This window comes from Aptenodytes patagonicus, chromosome 3 (genome assembly GCF_965638725.1).
Source record: "Aptenodytes patagonicus chromosome 3, bAptPat1.pri.cur, whole genome shotgun sequence".
Taxonomy (NCBI): domain Eukaryota; kingdom Metazoa; phylum Chordata; class Aves; order Sphenisciformes; family Spheniscidae; genus Aptenodytes; species Aptenodytes patagonicus.
The window spans coordinates 25,984,470-25,997,254 of NC_134951.1; the positions used below are offsets into that span (position 1 = coordinate 25,984,470).

The following is a 12,785-nucleotide window of genomic DNA, read 5'->3' on the forward strand; positions in this document are numbered from 1 at the left end:
AGGTCTTAGTGTGCTCGAAAGGGAAATTCTTTTCAGCTTTGCTTTTTAACTCAGCATCGTTTAAAAGCTTTCTCAGATGAAAAGAGCCAGACTTTTCTGGATCCCTAAAACTCTTTTTCATTCCACCACCCCTGAAGTCTTGGCTTCAGAGCTGCTCTCCACTGCAGATAGACCGCCTGCTTCTTTGAGTAGTCTCCTCAGCTCCCTGCATGACCTGCCTTGTTCTTGAGAAGGTTCTCCAAGCTGAGCATGCTGCAAAAGGATTGTGTTAACTACCTCTCCCTTCTGAAGAAGATTCAGCCTCATTCAGAGCAGAATATTCAGGTCAAGCTAAACAACGGTAAACATCTGGGTTTCCTCCTTTGCCCACTCTCACAATTTTTTTTTAAATATCATATACACTATATATAAAGAAAAAAATTATTGTAATTTTTCTGTATTTCATAGATACAAATGGAAACTCAAAAAAGTTTTGAATGAAACAGAATTAAGTGAAGGAACAATAGACATGACAAAGGCGTTTCTTCTGACTGATGTTCAGAACACACTGAAATCAAGGAAGTGTCCATACCAATGCAGAGAGGAGATGGATAGTTCCAGCGTCGAACTGTTCCTGGCATACAAGAAATATGAGAACGGCCCTGTTTGGAAAGCGCAAAATATTAGATTACAGATACTCACTATGGGACTTTCCAGGAAGGCAGAGCTTCAGAGGACCTGGATCATCTTATCTGTGTCTTTTCTTATGTCAACCAACTGTATTATAATTACTTTTATGAATTTGTTAAACTTTATTTTCAAATACTTCAGGTTTTATGTTCTTATTTTTCTACTGGATAAATGTTCTAAAACACTCTTGTTTGATAACTTGAAAACCTCTTCACATTTTTGACTAAATATAAGGCTGGTTACAAGACAGAGGCATCTGACTCCATGCATTCATACAGTCAAACTGGTTCACTCCCTATTTCAATTCCAGGGTTCTCATCCACAGTACAAGCATACTAGTTCATTTTCAGGCTGCAATCTGGAGTGAATCAACCATTGCTCTGAGTAGTACAGACCCAGAGAGGAATTTGTTCTACCTCTGCTTGCTACAGAAGGTAAGGATGTGGACCACACCAAGACAGTCATCCACAATTACCAGCAGGCCTTGAACTCTCACATGGCCTCACAACATGACCCACTGCATACATGCAACATCTTGGCAGACAGCTATAAAAGTACAAGTGCCTCTTTATTTAGCTGTCATGTTTAATTTACTCTGCCTATTTTTAAGAAACATCACAAGAACCAAGCAGAATCATGTGGTAGGTGGAAGTGATCTGCAAAGCCTGTTCCCACATATGTCAGGGTAGCTGCCCAGGACCAACTGTAAAATGCTCCCAGCTTTGCTTGCACTGGTAACAGTTCAAGCTGAAAACTTAACAGTAGCACAAACAAAAGTTTTTTTGTCAATTCTGTCCTCTGAGGAACTCAGGTTATACATTCTGCTGTTGGAATGTGGAAGCTGAATAAACTGGCAGGAGTGAGAGAGTCTGATATAAAGATTGAGACATGGGACTGATAGCAAGGTTTAGTTCCTGTTTTAGTCATTTGGATATACAAACTTGGGCAAATCACTTAACATCTCTTGTTTATTTTTATTAAGTGTATTAAGAGTCTAATATTCAGTAAGGTAGCACATTTTATCAATATAATATGAAGATTTATTTAAATATTAATTTTCCATAGCAATCAAATTCTCATAAAAATAAGAAAAAGATAGAATAAGTAAACTGCAGTAAAAGAAAATCCATTTGATGAAATTATTTCCACATCATTTGGCATGTTTACAAAAAAGAAACTACACATACTACCTTGAATAAAGTTCATATAGAATTGTACAGAATAAAACTACATTAATTAATCATTTTGTTAAGTATATTTAGACAATCAGCTTCTGAAAGACAAACTGAAACTTTTCCAAAAATTGTTTGGAAGGAAAAAAAAAAATCAGTTTTCATTAAAATTATGAAAAATTAAATTAGTCTTTTTCTTATAAAAATGCTACAAATTGATAACAATTCAATAAAATACTTTTTTTTTTTTAAGGAACCTTTTTATTTTAAAGGAAAAATGTGCATGCACTTATTGTGTAATCTTAGCTACTTGAAATATTCCCTGTTTTATTTTATTCTCTCTTCCTAGTCTTCTATGATTGCATGTCTCTGATGTGAGTCAGGGGGAAGCCATAATTTAACTACCATAGTCAGGAAAAAAAGTAAAATGGGTTATAAAAGATCTTTTGAAAAATAAAATTAAATGATTCCTCTGGCTTCAAGCCTCTTCCCAACAAGAACACACTCTGATTTTGGTCTTTTAAAGTCCCCTCCTGGGGGGAGACACTTAATCCTACAGCTAGCAATTACCTTTCTTATGCATCTCCAGGTAGTAGTTTGAGCTCTGTAACTTTTCTGGTAAGTCTCAATTATAAACTAATCCACACCTGATTGTTATTGCTAGCTGTGAATATGTTCTCTAAAGACTGAGGGTAAATTCACAGCTAGAGTGGAAAAAAAAAAAAAAAGGATCTGCAAAGTTATGCTGATCTATACTTGTTGAATAGTAAACATACTGCGCCTCGTAGAACATTATTTTCATTATTCTTTTTAATTTAGAACCATTTTTACTTGTCCTGTCTGAGCAACATACTATACATACATGTGTATGCACTTTCTTACAGCAGAGTCCATACAGCATAGAAATCCTCATTAATATTTTGAAAATATTCAAACTCTTTTCTGTTGAATTTGGATACTGAATGTCATTGTTTTACACTTTAGACAAGATCATGAAACTAGTTTTTCTATAAGTCAGATTCCACAGTATAGGATTAAATTTGTATAGAGGAAATAGAGGTAAGAAGTACAGTTAGGGAGCAATATGCTATGAAATATTAAGAAAGTATTTCATTACAGAATCCCTGTAAGTACAAAAACAAAAGTGCAGTTAGTCATATTCAAGAACTACAGAAAAGACCCGCATACAGACAAGAGACATTGTGTGGTTTTATGATAGTGATATACACAGTGTATTAAAGTTTAGCATTAACACAGATCTGTTTCTTATGTGCAGATTTCTTCCTCACAAATACATGATTGTTTTATAATAATACTGTATTTATGAACTCACATTTCTGATTTTTTTCTAAGTAAAAATAGATCCAAAACATCAGTTCAGGGCTAACAATGTGTATCTTCAAAAGGTTTCCTGTACTCATTCCAACTATTTCTCAAGTATTCATATTCTACTGTTATAACTCCACCTCAATATTTCAGCAGTACTATTTTAAGTACGGACAGAAAATTCAATGGTGCTGTATCTTGAGGGTTTATCTATTTCTAATCCATGTCATAAAAATGGAATCATCCCCTTTTTTCATATGCAAAATTCAGATGTTTCATAGTTGAAAAGGTAGGGAGAGAAGAGCGTGCAATATGATGGGCAATACAAGTAGGAGTCACCCCACCATACCTGAGCATTTAAAAGTTAGATACCCATGTTAACCTTCTGATGTCCTAACCAGTGAAGAAAGACAATACTTTCAGAGTAAGGTACCTGTTCTAACACAAAATCTTAGTATGAATCAGCCCTTGGAAATGTGTGGCTGTTTATCTCTAGTGTCAGAATGACAGCCTAAACAGCCAATTCAGATCAGATAGCTGGCTTTTAGATGGACTAAATTGAATTAGATGCTATTCCATCTCCAGAGGAAACAGTATAGGGTAAGCTTTTCACTTTTTTTCTATCAGATCACTGCTATAGGCTTACCCAACAATCAGATGTTCGCCTATATATATTTCAGTCTTAATGGCTCAGAAGCAGTGGCCTGGATCACAGTAACGAGATGCTAAGCACTTATTGGCAATTATATGAACAGCAATTATATGACAGGCCTACCAGCATCACCATCAGATCCTGAGCCTTTCACCATAGGGTGGAACGGAATAAAAATACATAAAGAATTCCACACAGCTTTTCTACAAATATTCAAAATAGGAATCTTTCTCAAAGAAGCAAAAAAGAGATTACTTTTGATTTAATCCAACAACTCCTAAAATACAATTACATTTATTGTTGTGTAACCAAGTTTATTATAGGCTGACTTCCAGATAGATTCTGCATTAAAATAGAATGGCCTGAGTCTAGGGATTAATAATAATAAATTTAGCTCAATGCATACAAAAAAGGACTATAAGAACATATAAGCTACATCTGTACTAGTGGAAGTTCTTGGGCTTGTTTTCTAGCCTTGAGTTCAAATGCACATTCTTTTGTATATCTACCTCTTTAACTTTTTTCTTCCAAATTCATCTCCAAAACAAAGTGTCATGATGCAAACAGCCTATTGGGAATAGTCTCTGGCTTGTGATAATTACTGAACTGTGATACTTCATCTAGGCCAAAAACACGCCAGCACCCCATTCTAACAAATTGATAGCACTGAAGATCAAATTTCAGTTCACATACCTTTGCCTTGGCTATAGAGTATGGCATTTCATCATATACTTAAATTAATGCTATTTTGAAATAGAAAAAGGTTAATGGTTCATTAGCAGTCTTTAAATGGAAGTCAAAATCTATTTGGGAGTCAAACTTTAATGACAGCCAGTCTTTTTGAAGTGACCATATAATAAAAATATGATATCAAATCTTGTATGTCTTTCATTTTCTTACTGTCATTACTGCTACCTACAAAGGATACTGTAAGGGAGAGATGAAATAGGGAAATTAAAGTTAATGAAGTCCAAAAGTTAAAGGTTTTAAACCAGTAGGTATTTTCAAAATAATATTAAATTTTCCTTTGCTGGAAAGAGAAAAACTTAAGGAGTATATGTATGAAACTCAGCTGGCTTGTAAGCAATCCTTGAACCATTAAATGAGCAGCGAGTGCTCAGGATGGATAGAGCAGGCTTTATTGTGCACAAGACTTGAATCTTTTCTAATTAGTAGAATACATATATGACAGAATATTTTTGCTATGGATATGGGATGCTTCTGATACAGGCTGTTTCAAGTCATGCTATAAATGTAAAGAGCATGGATTAGGTTAAAGACTTGACCGAAAAGGTAAGCATTTTGCTGATTACCTGAAGAGACTTTTCAAGTACAGGTGTTCCCACAGTTAGCCTAGAGCTAAGATGTTCAGTCTGAATCCTGTCTGAATTTTAGGAGAATGGTAAGGAATACTGAGACCAAAGAATAAGCCTATACATACTGAGGGAGCACTGAATTGGCAAACATCAGACAGGGAGCCATGACTTTATCCTTCTCTGGAGCAGAAGTTGTGATGCTTTGCTTTCTCTGATACCATGGTATGCTTTTACATTGTCTTGAGTGAGACCTATTACCACCCAAAAGATTCTGAACTCAGATGTTTTCAATGTATCTCACCAGTGGTGGAATATATGTAAATGAATTAGAGGAACTAATGAAGAAAGGCAAAAGATTTCAGTCTTAGATTTACATAATGCTGTGACATTTACAAACAGCAACTCAATAACATGTCTACCATGGGAAACTAAACCAGTGTCTGAACAGTGAACATCCCCAATCTGTGAACTGATTTGTAATATTTCTTTCCTTGAAAGATTTCTAAGAGTAGATTTAGCATGAATAAAATTTGCTTTAGAAACTAAATTCTACAATTTCTGAGCAGAATACGAAATCCCATGATGTATTTCTACTACTGTGGTTAAAATTTCACCTAAAGGAACCACTTCCAAAAATGGAAAAACATAGTACAGTTTCAATAAGCATAGTACTAAAATCATTTTCTAAAGAAAACATTTTAACCAAGTTATTTCATTGTCCATTTTGATGGTTTTTACTGCTCAATGATATGTTAATCTAAAGCAAGATTTGTCAGACCAGATTTACTGAGGGCCAGACATGCTACACACTCATAGCTTTATAATGGGGGAGTGCTCACATAGGCTCTACTTAAATCACCTCTATGGACACACTACAGACTCTTCATTAAAACAGGTTTTGGGTGGGTTTATTGCCATTTTGTTGTGATTATTCCACATTGTATAATTCAAAGAAAAAAGAAAGAAAGAAATACCTGTAATGTATATCCTGGCTCACACTGAAATGACAAAACATCATTCACCATATATCTATCTCCTGATTTGATCCCATTGCTAGGAATTACTGGTTCTGGACAGGCAGCAAGGCCTACAGCTGAGGAAAGTAAACACAAAGATTGAAAAAACATAAATAAGTGGACAACAGCTCTTCATTGATACTCTCTGCTCTAATGAATTCTTTCCACAGCATTGGGTTTTTTAAGAGAACATTAATTAAAAATGTATTGCAACATTAAACTGAAGTTTTGTTTAAAACACAGAAGTTTTCAGAACTGCACTGCAGAATACAAGTGGTATGACTGAAACACAAACATTACATATTGTGATTGTACCAATTACTATGTCATGATCACATATTATGCCATTTTATTGTCTTCAACCAGTATGGTAATTCTAGTATATTAAACAGCCTTTTTTTTTTTCTTTATTATCCTTGTGAAGGAAATGGAGAGAAGAAGGAATACACTGTATGCATATTCTCTCTTTTCAACAATAGATGAGCAGAACTACTGAGGTTAGGTGGTAGAGCCTTTTGGAACAGCAGCTAAAGGCCAGGGGTGTTCCTTATGTTTAGACGACTCCATTGACTATGAAGAAGTTCAGACATTTGAAATTTAGCATTCTTAACCCAAAACTAAGTCTTTGCATAGGTGTGACAGGACAGTCTGTTCTTAACTATTTTTAAGTCAGGTGTTAGCAAACAGAAGATTAGTTTTACAAAGACTGTCCATGATCAGTAATTTATCAAATGTGTTCATCTAAATTTGGCAACCTGAAGTACTAGCTTCTGCTTTTTGCCAAGTGCATATAATTTTTCTTTTTTTTTCCTTGTGTGCTTATCTAAGGAGTTTGTTAGTCAGTACAACTGAAAATTAAATATCATCTCTTCTATCTAAGCTAAAATGCTCCAAATGAACAAGACAGATGAGAAACTGCTGATTAGATTCAATAATTCTGTGCTTTTAAGATTTTCTTTGCAAACAGAAGGATGAGCAGAATTAGTTTGTCGGTTTATGGTCTGAAGACAGAATCTCATACCCCTTATAAAATTAAAAACTTTCTTTGAAGCCAAAAATCAATTTAAAATGTATAATCTTAATCGTGAAGTCATTTATTAATTAGAGAAAGTTACTACTGAAACATAAATATTTAACTGCTATATTTTATTAAAATATGATGTGTAGAAGCCAGAACAGAATGGAAATTATTTTCACAATGTGTGAGAACAGATCTTTAGAATTTATTAGCGCAAAATTCTGTAAAAATCAGACAAAAATAATATTTTCCTGAATGTGATACTCTGTGTCCTTCAGTTCACTTGTATGAAAAAGCAACTGACTAAAAGCTACAACTCTCATTGTCTTCTTATGAAATCTAACCCCTTTGGTGACAGTAAGTGCAACTTGACAGAGTGTTTAGTACAGAAATTACATGATATTTGGCTTTACTCTGATATTTGACATTTTGGAGTCTGTTGTTCCAGATGGTTCATCATGAAAAAATATCTGATATTATTCACCGAGACCCTACTCTTTCTATGGAAGTACAATTTTATTTCAGATAATGCTGTTTGCACATTTTGAAACAGACAGGGTTTTAACTTTATGCCCTAAACCTTTATGTATCTACTTTTCTCACTCAATTATAAATACCTTACAAATTTTAAATACACACATAAGAATTTTGTGTTTCCCACTTCACCCACTTCCAGTCAGTTTTTTGCAGCTCAAGGTTTAGTTGAAGTAAATGTATCTTTCCTAATGAAGCACACAGAAGTTTGAAATAGCTTTTATACTTTCACTTGAAATTGTGATTGCCAAGCCATTTTTTTTCTTTCCTGGATATATGTTCCATAATCCTGTATGTTCTTTCTATGTCCTGTGCCCTTGAGTCTTACTACATTTCACTTTTTTCAGGAATGAACAGTGATAATGGCAAGCCATTCTAATGCTGAGTGACAGCTATCAAGGTATGAAGTGCAGTCTTCATAACAACAGATGCAAAAGTTATTAAACTAAATATTTTCTAATTAGCACATAAAGATTTATTTAATAGTTGCAAGCTACAGGATCTCCCTGAAGTAGTTCCTTTGTGTACTAGAATGTATAATTTCAGAAAATATCTAAATGTACTTTAAAGATTTTCAGCAATTTCTACTACAGAATTTAAAAATTTTAGTGTTCTACCAATATAATCAACTTTCAAATGGTGTTATGGTGACTTCATGTGGCCACTAGGGACTTCATGTGTGGTCGTTACGTAGAACTGTAATGTTCCAAATAGGCATGAGGATATCATCATTAACTTCAATGGTTTTGGTTTTGGTTTTGTTGCAGTTTCCTAGTATCATTCTTTTGGTCAACCGCTCTGTATTCCACAATACCATAAATGTATCCATGTCTGGAAAATTTCTTTGAGTATAGGTACTAAGTAGCTGTGATTTGCATCCACACAAACTGTTTGCTCCAGCATTAAGTGAAGGGCAACATCTTATTTCAATAATTCAAACTTCATCATATAGACTATTGTTTACTAATTTGAGAATCTAGTGTTCAGACACAACTTAAGTGAACCAAGCCTTATTTCTGCATTTCCTTACCCTTCTCACTCTTGAATAGAAAATAAAATTTAAAAAGATCTGCTCCAAACTCACCAATATTAAATAAATAAGCACCTAACAAAGACATTGTGACTAAATTGCTTATAGATAGCAATGTACTTGCTGAATTCTGTGAATATAAATTTGAGGTTCACTTCCTGTACTCAAGAAATTTGTATTTTGATTGAACTTAGCATTCCTGTGTGCTGAGAGTTACAGGCCTGCAGTCTTAGATCTGTATGAATAAAGTTACTTTTGCAGTTTTTTCTGAGTAACAGAAACAAATAACAGTGACTGCATAGCAATACTAATAATGTGCCTGTAATATAGCTCTTTTTATAATTAGTTAAATAGCATACAGAATTTAAATAGACTGTGATCAAAAGAAAATCTTCAAAGTGATTTTCTGTGCAACTGTTAGATACGGTATTACACTACGTATTTTATCTTTAACAGATTCTAGTAACCTCGTAGAAACTTTTTCTTTCTGCTAGCTGCTTATACTTTGTATATTACTTTGTATATACTACTTCTTTGGTCTGATGATACAATTTATAATATAGAATATTCTATTAGAATATCACAAAACACTATACAAAACCCACTCATAATTGACTTTATTTGATATACCTGACATTAAGAAGCAATATTACCTCCCCAAAAGCAAAGAGGAAGTTGGAAACAGAGTCAAACACTATTGTGAATCCTCACCCTCATCATTCTAATCATTACATAATACTAACCTAGTTTAGTTAGATAGCTAGTTTAGTTAGATAACTAGTTTCATTAGAACTGGTCCAAAAATCTAAAGAATGCTTGAGAGAAAGCAAACAAATTCTGGTATCCGGGGACAAATTAGAGAACTTAAATATTCAGAAACTCTGAAATACATTAAACTAGGTTGTATGTGAACAGTCAGTAATAAAGAGAAAACATGTTAAATGTCAAGTCCAAGCAGTCAAAAAAGGACAAGGATTGCTTAGTGCACGCTCTTCAGACCTCAGCTTCTGCTATGCAGTACAAGAGAGAACACATCAATGTCAAGAATGATAACCCTCTCCCTGACCTTCTTCCACTTACTGCCTGCTAAATACTTTCTTGGCTCCGCTGTGACATAAGACAAATATGCCTCACTTCCATAATTACATACATGTCTACAATTACCTCAAATTCTGTCCCAAAATCACTGCCATTGCTGGCAGAAAGAAAATCCTTGCTGGCATATCTGACAATGTGAATGCCCATTAGTGTCCATTTCAGAAAGCTGCAAACTGAACAACACAAGAATTTCTTGACAGCTTGACCAAAAGTTGTCAGGCTTTCTTTTTTGAAATCCTCCCTCCCACCCCTGTGTGGCTAACTGCAACATATTGTTCATTATTATATTACAAACATCAAGCTGGAGTGAATTGTTCTTTCCATTTTGATGATGTTGTATATCAAAACCCAAGCCTTCCCTTCCAAAACTGCATGTTTCAGTCACCAGCCGAGAAAATGCATTTATCTCAATGAATTACTGCAGGAGGGGTCAGATTCATGTCAACAGCTAGTAAATTGTATAGACATACTGATAGGATCAGGACCTGCTAAATTAAAAATGGCATATTTATGATTCACACCTGCTTTAATACAGGGAAAAAGGAAAGATTGCTGCACTGAAGAGCCGCATTAAAGATCGAATTGCATGAAAGATCTTAATCTGGACCTACAAAAAACAATATGCTACTTAGAAGAATACATTTTCTTCTCTGCTAGTCTGATTTTTATCTTTGAATTTATTAGAGATCTTTATGATAGAGAAGTACTACAAAAGATAGTCACTGTTCTCTAGTCCCCTCACCAGTGAATCCATTATTTCAGCTCCTGAGAAACTTTAGCACTTGAAAACATTTAATAGAGAAGCTTCAGAAAAGGAGACAGTAATTAAAAGTAAGCTTATGTTCTCACACATATTACATTATCTTGGTATAGTGGTAAAACAAAAGCTCACAAAAAGAATGATGCTGAATTGTGCCATATATCCTAATTAAAGGTAATAAGGCTAGATGACACTATTAAAATATTGATTGGAAAAAACCAGGATTTTTACTGAAATATTTTCATTCTAATCATTACATTTGGATATGTTCACACATAAACTTATAGACATTTGTGGCCTAAATCTACGTGTTTATCTATATGTATCATATATTCAGTTCTTACTAAAACAAATCTGACTTCAACTGAGAGGTTCAATCAGCATGCTGTATGAGCAAACACTTATTATTTCCAGACTTTTTTTTTGTTGTTTGTATATTAAAGAAAATATTGAAACTACTACTGAATTAATAAATGATATTTTAAGACCAAGCTTGAAACATCAGTGCCCACAAATGCAATTGAATTAAACAGGCACATTTCTGAACCATACTGTTTGGATAGTTGTTTCCTTTGTTCATTAAGATTAAAAGGAATTCAATCAAATAGTGGGAATATTTATTCTTCCTACTGTTGTACATATTAGAAATGCAACAAAACACATTTTGATTGGACTTGCTGGTGGCTGTGAAAATAATTGTTATTTATTCTGTCACACTTTGGGAGAAAAAAAAAACATGAATATGAAGGATTAGTTTAAATGATTAATTCCTGTCTTTTCTACAGTTATCTGTTGCATATATTTACTGCTTTGTTTTTCATCATAAGTTACTGCAACCAATTTAACACCTACAACCCTTCTGAAATAACAAGAAACAATGCCACACAGTGGCTCTCAACAATACTTACAATTATGTTGTGACCAGAATGAATTTTTTCTAAGACACTGAGCAGTTATTTCTTTTAATTTGAGTGAGTTTGTGTATCTGACTTAAAAACAAACAAACAAGCAAAACAAAAACAAAAACACCAAAGAAAAAAAAAAACATCTAAGTCATTAATTTGACCATAGCCTACAAATTGACTGTGACCACTCAACTTGGACAACCAACTCATACCTATATTCTTGATGCCTAACACAAAAACATCCTAAAGTAAATGACAAAATTATATTATTCATCTGAAGACTTGTGTGTTTTGAAGGCTACAAGGGGAACATGTGTACTGCCTAGGTTAGACATGAACTTAGGTTTGCAGGAGCAGGCTGCCCAGATCCTTCCCATGAAAATAAAGACATACATAGAAAGAACCCACAAATGGAGAGGGCAAGATAAAGACAGAAACCTAAAAGGAAGACAAAGTTTCAAAAAATAACCAAATACTTATTAAATTATTTAAATTATATTGAAATATTTAGGATTAAAATAAGCTGTCATCAGTGGCTGAAGCTTTTATAAAGTATTTATGAAGTTCTATAAAGTTACTTTAAAACAGCAATATACAGTGTGGAATATAAGATATGTGATCAAATTATAACAAACTAAATATATTTTACTGAAATAAAGCTGTTTTCCTTGACATACTGATCTAAACCCAGGCATGCTTATAACATTTACACTCGTGAAAATATCTTTTTAAGTAGAAACTCTCATCCATTTATTCTAAAATACTATGGTGATGTACAATTTCTATTCTAGAGAAATAATTTCTATTTTGGATAAATAATTTAGTAGTGACTGAAGGACACTCTCCTCTGTTGTTCATTGCTCCTTGGAATGTCTCCTGGGATGCAGGGAGTGTTCCTAAGTGATCCTCATTTCCTAATGTCATTATGAAGACTTTTTTCATATAATGATATCAGGATTCTGGAATGGCTAGTTTAGAGCAGTTTTATGTACTACTCTAATTTGAAATATATGCAGAAGATAAGGCTAGATGAAACACTATTAGGTCCACTTTGTCTCTTCTACCCCTGTTGTAGCCTGCTGATGCAAGATCTGAAGTTATTTGGACTTGACATGATCAGCAGCTTCTTATTGTGAATTGACATTTTTCTGGTAATATCTATAGTTGGAAAGTTAATTGTCTTCACTGTAATTCCTAAAGGTCTTAGAATCATAGAATCATAGAATCATTAAGGTTGGAAAAAACCTCTAAGATCATCGAGTCCAACCGTCAACCCAACACCACCACGC

The 12,785-nt window shown here is 33.9% G+C and overlaps 1 protein-coding gene across 1 annotated transcript in view; it reads right to left on the reverse strand.

The window, feature by feature from the left end:
• The window catches only part of CSMD1 (CUB and Sushi multiple domains 1), a 1,284,461-nt gene that overhangs the window by 162,882 nt on the left and 1,108,794 nt on the right, over nt 1–12,785 (reverse strand). Inside the window, exons 38-39 of the mRNA XM_076332906.1 lie at nt 6,110–6,228; nt 572–641 (exon numbers count right to left, since the gene is read on the reverse strand). Of these exons, the coding sequence (XP_076189021.1) occupies nt 572–641; nt 6,110–6,228 (189 nt within the window). The remainder of the gene's footprint in view (nt 1–571; nt 642–6,109; nt 6,229–12,785) is intronic.